At 35.9% G+C, this 12,122-nt stretch overlaps 1 protein-coding gene across 2 annotated transcripts in view; it reads left to right on the forward strand.

The window, feature by feature from the left end:
• KCNH8 (potassium voltage-gated channel subfamily H member 8) overlaps positions 1-12,122 on the forward strand; it is a 173,710-nt gene that overhangs the window by 51,085 nt on the left and 110,503 nt on the right. For both annotated transcript variants that reach the window (XM_064704611.1, XM_064704612.1), the window contains exon 2: positions 5,121-5,354. In XM_064704611.1, the coding sequence (XP_064560681.1) occupies positions 5,121-5,354 (234 nt within the window). The remainder of the gene's footprint in view (positions 1-5,120; positions 5,355-12,122) is intronic.

Genomic DNA, 12,122 nt, shown 5'->3' on the forward strand with positions numbered 1-12,122 from the left:
ATTAACTGTTAATGTGGTCGTGTTCTCCGTCACGGTAATTTGCATGAACCTGGAATGAGATTTCCCTTGTTAACTTGCCTGTGTACAAACTGTGGAATCAAATTTAAGTGCAGTACATCCTTTCATCTAGAAGAATTATAGACTGCTGTACAATATGTAGAGTAACTATGTGAGTCGCTTGCTTATTTAATGCAGCTTCTTCAATTGCTAAAGATTTTTTCTGTTGTAGGATTTTTTCTTCCTCTTTCATTTTTAAATAATTTAACTTTTAAAATTAGAGCGCTTGTTGGCTTTTCTCAGTTGCAAAAGAAGTCAGGTGTTCTCCTCATGAAAACTTCTGGACTTTGATTGAAAAGAACTGTGAAAAGAACTGTGAAAAGAACATAGAAGCACAATGATGAGATTTACATCAGACATAGCCACGGTATTAAAGCAAAAATTCTTTTGTCATTTTTTGCTGGATGTGACAGTAGGATTCATGAAGAGAGTGCAGAGTATAAATGTAACACAGTGTCATTACAAATAGCCAGATAAATTGTGGGCATTAATTAGGAGGAAGAGTATAAAGCCTTTTTCTTTAATTATCTCAATCGTAAAACTCTATCATGAGACGTTTGATGAATAAGATTCTCTGTATAAGATAGCATGAGATCTAAATTTCTGTCGCTCCAGTTATGATTTTGGGGTATCACATCATTGAAACAGGGCAACTTTGTCTAAGCCTGTGACTGAAGGTACAGTTGTCATGGTTCTGGCTCATCTTATTTGATTGTCTCTGGCTTTATGCTGTGTTTCTGGCAGAGATTTCTGAAAACCAGGAGTCTTCCATTGATCAATGTCCTATCCTCTCTAGTATGTTCTACTTCTGAAATGACAGCAGGCATGCAAGCTCCTAATAGTCTTCCTTCAAACTTTCATGTGAAAAAGTAACTTGATCTTCATGGAAAATGAGCTTAAAGTAAAAGAATCACAATTGAAAGAAATCTGCTTTTAAATTGCACTGGCAAACCAGGGACCTCTCTCACACTCATCCATCTCTGCTGACTTGCTGCTAAAGGAAAACCTCGTGAATGTTGGATATTTTGTGTTTAGGCTTCTTCTCATCTTAGCAGAAGCACTTTTAAATCATCCTTCACGCAGCTCTCGCAGGCTTGAACAAACAATCAAGAATTTTATCCAAAGCCAATATACAAATATCCAATTTGAATTTTTAAAAATTTATTTTGTAGAGACTTACACCACTTAATTTCTGAGCTGAGACCTAGAGTCAAGTGGTTAAAAAAGCATCCAGTCTGCCCATTCTCTGGACTCTCTGGCAGTCTCACTCCCAGCTCAGAGACTTTCACTGCTGGCACTGAGGCCCCTTCCCTGTGGGTGGCTCCTGTGACCTGACAGGTGCCTGCTTGACTCCCTGTACACCCCACACTCACAGTCAGATCAGGTTTCCTTCCCAGATCCACCATAGCTCTCCCAGAGCAGAGCTCAGATGACTCTTTCCATAAAGACATTTGTTCTTGGTGCAGCAACACAGAAACATCCCCAGCTGATGCCTCCAAGGAGGACCCTCAGCAAAGGAAACCCAAGGATTTTATACCCTCACAGTCTCTCCTCACACAAGTCTCTCTTTCTCCTGAGTCCTCTGCTCCTTCTGCGTCTCCCAGAGCCCATCTACCCATCTTTCACCCTTTGCTGACCAAAGGGTTGGCAGGTCATGGTGTCATCTCTGGCTCCCACTCGAAGCTCACTTTGCATCTCAGTGAGCAGATGGCAAACTGAGCTGCCTGCACCAGATTTATTCCTCAATACTCCAAATCTGTTCTTTCTTACACAGATTTTCAGCAGCTCTACTCTGTTGCTCCAAAGGCTCAGGGTTACATCTTTCTCAATAGATCAAGTATTTTGCTTGGATGAATTTTCTGATCTAAAAATGAAATTAAAAGGAAACATCCACCAGTAATCTAATATTGTCTGCTGATCAACCAACCTGATCAATAAAATAACTTAATATTCAAGCCAATGTGCTGAAAACATAATATGGAATTCAATAACTTGCATATTATTATGGAAGCTTTGCAATCTACACACAAACATATACCAAAAATATACAAACCAACACGTTAGTATCACTCATTGCAACTTTCCTACTGCAAGTTCAAAAATAATAAAATATGTTGTCTTCCAGTCCATAAGTTTCTAATAAATTATTCTGAAGAATATTTCATTTATCTTACTCTAAATTTAAAAATCCAGCTAGTTATCATTGAAGACCATTAAATTAAATGATGGATTTGTTATTTGTGTCACAACAAAGACTGAATGATAGAAATTTCACCCTCAATACTTCTTTTTTGAAATATTTTATAATGTTTTACATACACAAGTAATAGCAAGTGATATTAGAGATTTGAAGCTATAAAAATAAATTACAGAACTAAACAAACTTTTAACCAGAATATTTTAAGCTGTGGGTTTGTTGGGCTTTTTTTTTTTATTTTCTTTAAGCAATAGGTAAATATTAATCACTTTATAAATGTTGCTGAAGAATTGGATGATACACGTAATTACTGGGCGTAATATTTCTTGGTCCTTTTAGTATGACAAGAATTTTTTCAACAAATTATTTAGATATGTCCCTTAGTTTGGGACTGTAGGTGCATCTCTCTTTTTTTTTAAATTCAAGCTCAAGAAGAGCAGCAAATATAATTCTGATTGCATTTTCCTGATGCTTTGCTGTTGTACTACAAAAAGTTCAGTAAAATTAGGCTTACAAACCTGCTGATATTAAGAGAAAGATTGGCTGTTATTCTAGCTGGTACTGGGTTGGCATTTATAAGTAAACTGGTTTATTCCATGAATGTTAAAGACACCACAATTATTCCAGGTTCTTTTTGGTGTAACTGACAATAGAGTTTGGCCACCTTATATTTTTCATAAAGCCAAGGTATGCTTGGTAAGCTCCAGTGTATTCCTGTTCATAATGACATTCATTCACTACTGTGCATACTCTCCACCTTTTGTGTCCTTTTGGTGTTCCAGATTCTGCTTCATACAACTCTCAACAATTAGAATTAAAAAGAAAAACAAAACCCTACAGCAGTCTTTGCAATACATAATTGTATTGTAAACAACGAGAATCAGAGCAGTAAATTAATTTTCCAGCTATAAATATATTTGGTATGAATGATCTGCTGGTCTTGCACTGTCACACTTCCATTATGCATTGCAAGCATATGATTTTAATTCTGTTGGCAGTGTGGGGATTTAGTTTTGTGTTGACAGGGGCAGCAGCATGTTAGTGCATGAATGGTAATGATACTTCTTCCCCAGTTAGGCAAATAAAAATGACAGGCTAAATCAAGCACTGCACTGAACCAGAATGCATTTTAAAAATACATTATTTGGTAAGTGGGAAAAGACTGTTTTAACATAAACAATCATATATTGAAAGGATTTAATTAAATCTGTACAAAATGTGGGTAACTGAAGGAAAGTCTTGAGAGAAAATTGGTCATTTAATAAACCTCCATTACCTTTAAAATACTGAAAGCAGTATAAGACATAGTGTTTTATCCCTTGGGTAATTAAAGAGTAACATAGTTGGATTTTGGGATTTCACAAATGTAGAACTCTTGTGACAGTTCAGATTGAAAAACAGACTTATTTTTCCTCTATTTTAGTGTATGGATTCTGTTCCTCCCTTCCCAATCATAAATAATACATACCTGTATGGGGATTAGGTATATCAACCTGAGTTTTCCATTAAAATAATTCATTTCTTTCTCTTTAAATTTATGAATATTTATCAAGGGATTATGAGTTAGTTAATAGTATTTCCCCTTAATACGTAGACATGAATTCACTTGCACATAAGTCTGAAAAATGAGAGGTGTCTGTCTTGGGACTAGACTGCTCTTAAGCTCCTGCTAGCAAGCTGTAAACAAGCAATGGGTAAAAAATAGTCTTTCCTCCCTCCATGTGAAATGTAGATGGATTCTGCCCATAAAACTTTTTTTTCACTTCAAGATAAGGACACACAGGCAAAACACCTGTATGAGAAGTTCATATGTTATCTGGAAAGGGTATCCCTGATAACTGAAAAATGATGTAAAGGGTCAGAGTTGTTGACATGGGCTGGAGATGAAGTTCTGAGGTTCAAAGCCTTCAAAATCATTTCAGGGAGGGATGGGAATGAGCTATTAGGCTGCCAAGAGGTTCAACTGTTGGATTTACTGAAGATTTGAAATCAAATTAGGACACCACATTTGGTTGATTGATGTCCATGTCAATATGCTACACTTGAATGTATCATACACAGTAGCTGCAGCTTAAACACACTGAGAAATATAAGGAGCATTAAGTATAACAGAATGGTGAATCTTTGATGTGCCTGTTTCATATGGAAGAAGTACGGTGGGACTCCAAAAGACAGGTGACTGATTTCAAATGAAATCTTTTTTCCTCAAAAACAAAGAAAACAAAAAACAAACAAATTAACAAAAATCAAAATAAACAAACCAAACAAAAAACCCCCAGATCTACCCCATCTCCCATAAAGGACAAATGTAGTTTAGAATGTCCCTAATTCCACTTACCCTAGTGTGTTCACTCAACTGTGTTTTTAAGGATTCCCTTGCAAAATTCTATAGAATAAATTAGTTTGGTGACATAAGTCAACATTCTCTTATTGAGACCATGGATATTTTTGGGGTTTATGATGTAGCCATGTCTGTTCAGACTGCAGAGTAGTCTGAGTGGCAGCATAACATTTGAAATTTCTCCAAAATTTTGATATTTGTCACCAGTCTTTGGTGAAGTGGTTGTTTTAATATGTTGACTTCTATCTCAGAGGCAACTATCATAAGGTATTCCCTGAGGAGAAAATGAGGCAAACTGTACAAAGCCATGAAGAACTGTTGTATATGATCTGTGAACTAGATCTTTGACTTAATTTCACAATACTAGTCTGAAACCAGAATTTATATCCTTGTTTGCAGGCAGTTGGGACTTTGCTTTGAAATATCTGTCCAGTTGTGCCTTCTTATGATGTTATAGAAAGTACTGTGTCAAAGGGTGCAGAATTTAGACTTTAATTCATATTTTACTTTTGTGTTCTTCTGCAGATAGCAACTTTATCCTTGCAAATGCTCAGGTGGCTAAGGGATTCCCCATTGTTTACTGCTCTGATGGCTTCTGTGAGCTTGCTGGATTTGCACGGACTGAAGTCATGCAGAAGAGCTGCAGCTGTAAATTCTTACTTGGTGCTGAAACAAACGAGCAGATGATTCTTCAAATTGAGAAATCGTTGGAGGAAAAGATAGAATTTAAAGGAGAAATCATGTTCTATAAGAAGAATGGTAAGTCTTTCTTTACTGTTCTGTTAGTCATAAAGAAAGAAACTTAGCATAAATGCATATAATATATAATGTTCATTTCTAAGTAATAATTTAGTTGTCTATCATCGAACCTATGAGAATAGATTTAAATAATGCCTGTAAGGTGCAATTGATACCATGTGTATATTTGTGCTATTGATTTTATTTAAATGTGTTGCAAAGCTGCACAGATTAAATTCAGGGTTCTAAACTACATCATGAGACTTTTTTGTAGTCACTATGACAATCTTTTTTCTGCTGTTTCTTCTTCTTATACTGAAGTTTTTACCTCTTATTGTTGGAGTTGGAATGAAAATATTCATATTCACCACAAAATAAGCTATGTAAATTTTTCAATGCCATCAGTAAAATGCTCGAATGTCTGAATGAGCCATGTAATTTCTTCTCAACAGCTATTACACATGAATAAAATAACAACAACTTTCAAAAAGTGAAAAATTTATATTCAAGCATGTATTGTCGCATAAAAAAAAATTCCAGGCATTAAGCAACCCCATAGACTATTGGAAATTTCAATTTACACCAGCAGTTTTGACTCTTATGGCAAGACATTTATGAGGAAAATTTTATAGTCAACTTGTATGAAGCACAGAAGACAGTAGGCCATGATGCGCACTTCCCAGCTCCTTTGGTTTATATCAGTGCACTTATTCCATATATTTCTATTGCCACATTCATGTGATCTTCAAACAGGTGACACTAAGTTTGAGATAATGACAGGATTTCAACCATGATAACAGAAGCAGAGTGATCCATGGACTCAATGGATCCATGGATGTTGAGTATCACCTTCTCTTTTACTATATGGCTAGAATTTATAGGCATATGTCTAGACTGCATTTTCCTCATAGGTTTTCTCTTCTTCATTTATAAATGAAATATTTTCCTTTCAAATAATATTACTGCTATTATATGCTTTAAAAACTTATTTTCTAAAAGTGATCACTGCATGACAACAGTGATTTGGAGTGTTAGGAGAAGGCAACTTCAGTTTCACTAACAAAAAAAAAGGAAGAATGTTCCTTAGCTGGCTTGTGTTCCTGATTGCTGCTCTTCATAGCATAAAAATTTGAAGTTAATTTGGAAGATTCTGCTAAATGCTTCCTAGTCTTGACTTTTTGAGGAGGCTTCAGAGTGTGTGAGTGTGTTTGGTTTTGTTTTTTAGCATATAGAAGAGACTCACACAGTTTCCTGAAATAGTTTCAGGAAGTTATGCAAATAAAGTAGTTCCAAGTTGTAAAACATGTCTGGATATAGGGGAAAAATTATTTTAACCTAGAAGGATAAGAGCTGTTTTTTGCTAGTATTCCATAGTGATAACCAAGCATGATAAGAAGATATTTCAAGGTATTTAAATTAGAGAAGTAAAGCTAAGACATTCATTTAATTGTCTTTATCCTGAATGATAAATTGTGATTCCTTTATATTTTGAAGGGGTGCTTCAAATCTGTAATAGCTATGATTAACACAGGCAGAGAGAGATTGCAGGTCAATTTTCAGAGAAGTAGCTGAATCACAGATAAATAGATAAAGAGAAATTGTTGAGGCCAAAAGAATTCCCACAACACATCCTACATGCATCCCTCTGCATAATTTGACTGGAAGCTTCCCCAATACATTTTCTGAATAAGAATAAATTTCCCCAACTGCCCATTATATTTTTCATTTCCATGTGTTTCTGTACCACTGGGTAACAGAAATTAATAGGTATTAAAATAACATGAGAGTTTCTTAGTATAAAAGCTAAATTTATCTTAAAAAATAATCTTGGTTTTTCAACTGAGCTGCAAAGTGCAGGCTCCAAATTTGGCAAATCAGCCATTTTAGCTAAATGTTTTTGCTTTGGAGTTGGGTTTGGGGCTTTTCTCAGAGGAAAAATTGAACTTCTGAAGCTGTTAAACTCATTCAACTTTTTGTCCAGAAAAAGGTTTTAAAAATATTTTAAGACATAAGAACTTTGGGAATAATATACTTGAAATGATTGTATGGATACTTTCCAGTATATCCAATATGGAAAATCATTGGTTTTTGGGCTGATATAATGCCAGGAAGAGAGATCACTGGGAAACAAGTAGCTAGCAATGCCTAGTTATCACAGGACCAAATTTCAATGTCCTGTTTGGGCTTTAGGGTGGCAGAGGGGAACCACCATCTGCCTTTAGTCTGCTGCTTAGCACAACTTTGCTTTGTTTGCCTAACTACAAGACCAAACAAGCACTCCCAGGCCTCAGGGGTAATTCTGAGCTCACAGAATTCTTCTTGAAATCTTAATAGTTAGTACAACATTATGATAAAAAATTAGTATGAGAGACATGGATGTATGAATACAATAATTTACTCTTGGTTGGTTTTTCTGGAATTGATCTGAAATGTAGATCATATGTATCCTGTTTTTTGGGGCAGACATTCAAGGTTACAAAACTGAACATGCATCTACTCCTTAATTGTCACATTTTTCAATATTTTAAATTGATTTAAACTTATTTCAAAGCTGATTCAGTTTTTATCATTAAATTATTTCATTCTAAACAAGCAGCTTTGATTCAAATTTATTAAGGTTGAATGTGGACCTTTCACAGTTATTTAACCATCATTAAAGAATTCACATAACACCTCTGCTCAGCAATTGTTAATTAAAGGAATGAGTGCTATAACTAAAGCAACCCCAGCAATCCACGTACAATTTTATGGAAATTCCAGACTGCTCTGGAAGCAGCAAGAATGGTGTGCAAGGGCTTGGGCAGGAATCTGAGTAAAGTGGGTTATTTGTCTGTGTTCGGTGAACCACAGTATGTCATTGTCTTGGTCATTTGGGTTTGAATTTCAAGAGAAGAATGATCTTAAGCAGTTGTGCTCTGACCAATCCTTCTGAGACCACAAGAAGTGGATAAGAATTTTTTCTCTGTGTGTTCTCATTTGGGAATTTTAAGGAATTCTTAGAATAAGGTGAACTGGTTGTAACTCCTCATCCTGAACATTTTCTGCCATACTAGCAACAGAGCAATATTAGAACCATGGAAGCCAATACAAAAGCTTCAGAGAGAGATGTCTTTTGAAAATTCAACTCAAAATATACTTTTCATCATAGTTTCAATATTTATTTTTGTTCCTCAGAAAGTTTCTTGCTTTTTCTTTGACAGAGCTATATTAGTTTCTTGAAGACTATCAGAAAAGAAGACTATTAAAAGACAAGGAATTTTATGATTGTTGCCTTCTTCAGATAGTTTTAAAATTATATTGCTTAGGAGCTGATTTTTAAACTTTTTTTTTCTGTTACTATATCTACATTTTCTTTAAAACATCTGGAACAAATTAAGTTGTCAATTATGAGAATAGAAATGCAAATTAACCTTTTGGAATTCAAGTGAGTTGTGAGAAAAATGTTCACTCCTGGATCTCTTGTTTAGAACAATCTAAAAGCAGTTGGACACTATGCTGTGGAATTGCATTTAAATAAACCCTTCTTTTTCTCCCTGTCAGACCTCTTCTGAAATTTGTCAATAGCAAGTACAGGCAGTTAAATGAGGTCTTTACATTTCCTCAAACTGAAGTACAATTAAGCAGCTATGTGGATTTTTTTTCTTTTCTATTGCAGCCTAAGATAATGCTACAACAAGCCCTATAATCACTGACTTAGTCCGGTCTCCATCTACAGTTGCTGAGAAGGTCACAGCTTGGGTCCCCTATGACCCCATCAGATTTATTTCCTTTGTCTCAAAATTAGGTTTGTGGTGCTTGAAAAGAGGTCTGTGCTTACATACAACTTTTTAAAACATGCAATAATTCCACAATCTTCCCTCATTGAAAGGAAATTGGCCGCTTTCAGTGTATGTCTAAGTGAAACACTATGAAATCAGCAGCGGCCTCTTGTGATTTATGGACATTTGAGAGACTCCACTGTGGTGACCATCATATCTGTGCATCCCAGAAAAAGGGCTGTTTGCAGCCTTTGTGCACAGTCAAAAACCCCCACTGTAAGAGGACTGGAGCAAAGGAATGTTGCTGGGACTGTCTTTACAAGGTTCTTCAGGACTTTGGTGAAAGCAGAGTTTACTTTGTCTGAGACAGTTAACCAGGACTCAAGGGATCTTTTGTCAGCTTCTATGTTTACACTGATTTGAACACTTTCTGGGTTATGTCTTAGGCATGTTCTTGGTCCCTAAAGGTTTGGTAAGTAAATTGTAAGGTCAGTAAGATACAATGTATTCAATTTCAGTATTTATTTATTCATTTATTACAAGTCAGTAAGATTAAATGAAAGTATTCTATGTCTTCTCATCATTGCATGAGAAAATCTGTTTTGGTAAGGCTGTATCCATATCTAGAAGGTTGGGATTAAGGTATTTCAGATGGGCAGAGTATGAGTAGAGACAGGGTGAAAGTCAGACCCTGTTCCTGAGCTCCTGGATTAATTTGGCAAAAGGTTGTTTGAAGTCAGCAATGACAGCCACAGGTAAATGAAATAAGGCTCAGGCCATGAGACACCATCCATTGCCTCTGCCATGTTTGTGATTGAATAACTTGGCTGGAGAATAGCAAAGGCTACACAACATCATTTATATGTAATGCATTCCTTGTGTTAAGAAAACAGAAAATGTTTGGTTTTTTTAAGAAAAAAAGTTGTAGAAGAACTATGAAGAAATTAAAGAGAAATTAATTTCTTTTGAAATGAAAGAAAATTGGATTTTCCTCAGGCTTCTCTACGGAAAGTACCTGCCTTCTTTAACAAACTCTTGAAATACACCATGTCTTTTGGAAGTTAAGCCCAGCATTAAGACAAGGGGCATTTATTAGAATTTTCTGACTGTAAAAAAAATTCTGTACAGAGACTCAAATTTTCTTGTGACTACTTTCTACTAGTTTTTAGTGACAATTTTCTACTTACTAATGTAGAGAAAGCACCTTGACAAGTTGCTTGACAGAGCAGTTTGTGACAGAGCAATGTGGCCTCACTGCTGCTCCACTGCTTCTCTGCCTTGAAAACCTCATCTAAAAATAAGAAAGCTAAAAAGCTTTTGTGGTCGGCTTGCTCACATTTGCTAAATTATAGTACAAAATACAGGAGGAAGGGAATAAAAAAAGCAAGCAACACTGAAAGATTAATCTGAGGGTAATATTTAATTGCAATTACCTGAGCCATAAAAAATAATTTGTAACTTTATAAAAGAATATGTTTTATTTTTTTCTTCTTTCTTTTTCTCTTTTCTTTCTTCTTTTCTTGTTTTTTTTATTTCATTTTTTTATTTTTATGTTTCCTTGTTATTTTTCATTTCCTCCTTTTGTATAACTCATTAATCATTAGGAAATTTCACTGATTTTTGGGAAGTCTTGCTCTTTAGAAAGCAGTATGGAATATAGACAGAAGACATGTCCTTAATTTCCTCTGCTTAACAGAATAGGGAACTTTTTTCTCCTTTTCTCTCCCAATCCTTCATTTGCTTAACCCATGGCTTCTGATGGAAGGTAATGTGTACCTCTGAAATGTTTTGATGTTTTAGAGACAGCCCCAGCTTCTGCAGCAGAAGAGGAAGACAGAGCAGGCTTGTGCTCCTCTGTAGGGCCCTGGCTGAAACTTTACAGAGGCCTGGGTGAAGCGGTCAGCAAAAGCCTTAAAGAAGACAAAGCAAGGGAATGAATTTCAGTTATAAGGCAAAAGAAAAAAAAGGCAGCAAAATCCCCTGTGTACAATGTGATCTAACCCATCTGAGGTCTTTTTCTAGAATTTAATGAGACGTCAACAAGACTGCAGCTCACTGACAGCACTGATACCTCGTTCTGATGCATTCACAGTGATATTGGCTAATAGCTTCTTTCAGCAGCAGCATGATGTATTAAAAGCATAATTCACTGAGAAAAGACTTGTTCTTCTAGAACCACATTGATATGTAAATAAATCTGTGTGAAATTTTCCTGTTCCTTGTTATATTGCTACAACTTGATGCCCTCCACTGCTAACAGATGCAATGACTGTTTCCACACAGGCACTCTGGGCTTCCAGCTGCACGTGGCATGAATGGCTGTTGGTACTGCTGGATGCTTTTTTTTTTCTTAGTTTTTAAAAGACATTTCATTGTGCTACTTTTTATGCATCCATTTCTAGTAAGAGATGTTGGTATTAATTTTGGAGTAGGATGTTCATAAGACATCAGACTGGTCACCTTTCTATTTAAATTTTTTCTCACAATTTTATGGCCACAATGAGTCTGCTGCCTTTTATTTTTTTTTATGATATTTAAATTAAGCTTTGGCTAAAAGCTGACTTGGGTGCCTGTGCTTCACCATGAGTTAGACTGTTCTTTGAATAAAGAAAGTTCAAAATGTCATTTCTCCAGATGACCATATGCCTCTTTTTGGCTGGCATTTCCTTATTTTGTCCCTGATCCCTAAATCCACATTCTGGATTATGATGCAGACTATTTGCCACCCCTGTGCTGACCACTGTGATGGGTTCTTGCTATAGCTCCGTAGGTTTTGGAAGGTGATAGGAGGCTCATGGTAGCACTGTCTACTGAACCCTCCCACTGATTTGGGTAGGGAATTGTACAAGCAGTTTGATTTCAGAGCAGTTAAATAACTAGAAAGTTAAAACCTGCTTCTTTCCAACTGGTGGAGTTACAATAATTTCATTGGCCACGCTCAGAGACTGCTTACAGCATGTGCTCACATGGACTGAAGTGGTGAATTGGGAAGATTAATCCTCTCTATCATGTTACATAATTGCGCAGTGTG

This window comes from Zonotrichia leucophrys, chromosome 2, assembly GCF_028769735.1.
Source record: "Zonotrichia leucophrys gambelii isolate GWCS_2022_RI chromosome 2, RI_Zleu_2.0, whole genome shotgun sequence".
Classification (NCBI taxonomy): domain Eukaryota; kingdom Metazoa; phylum Chordata; class Aves; order Passeriformes; family Passerellidae; genus Zonotrichia; species Zonotrichia leucophrys.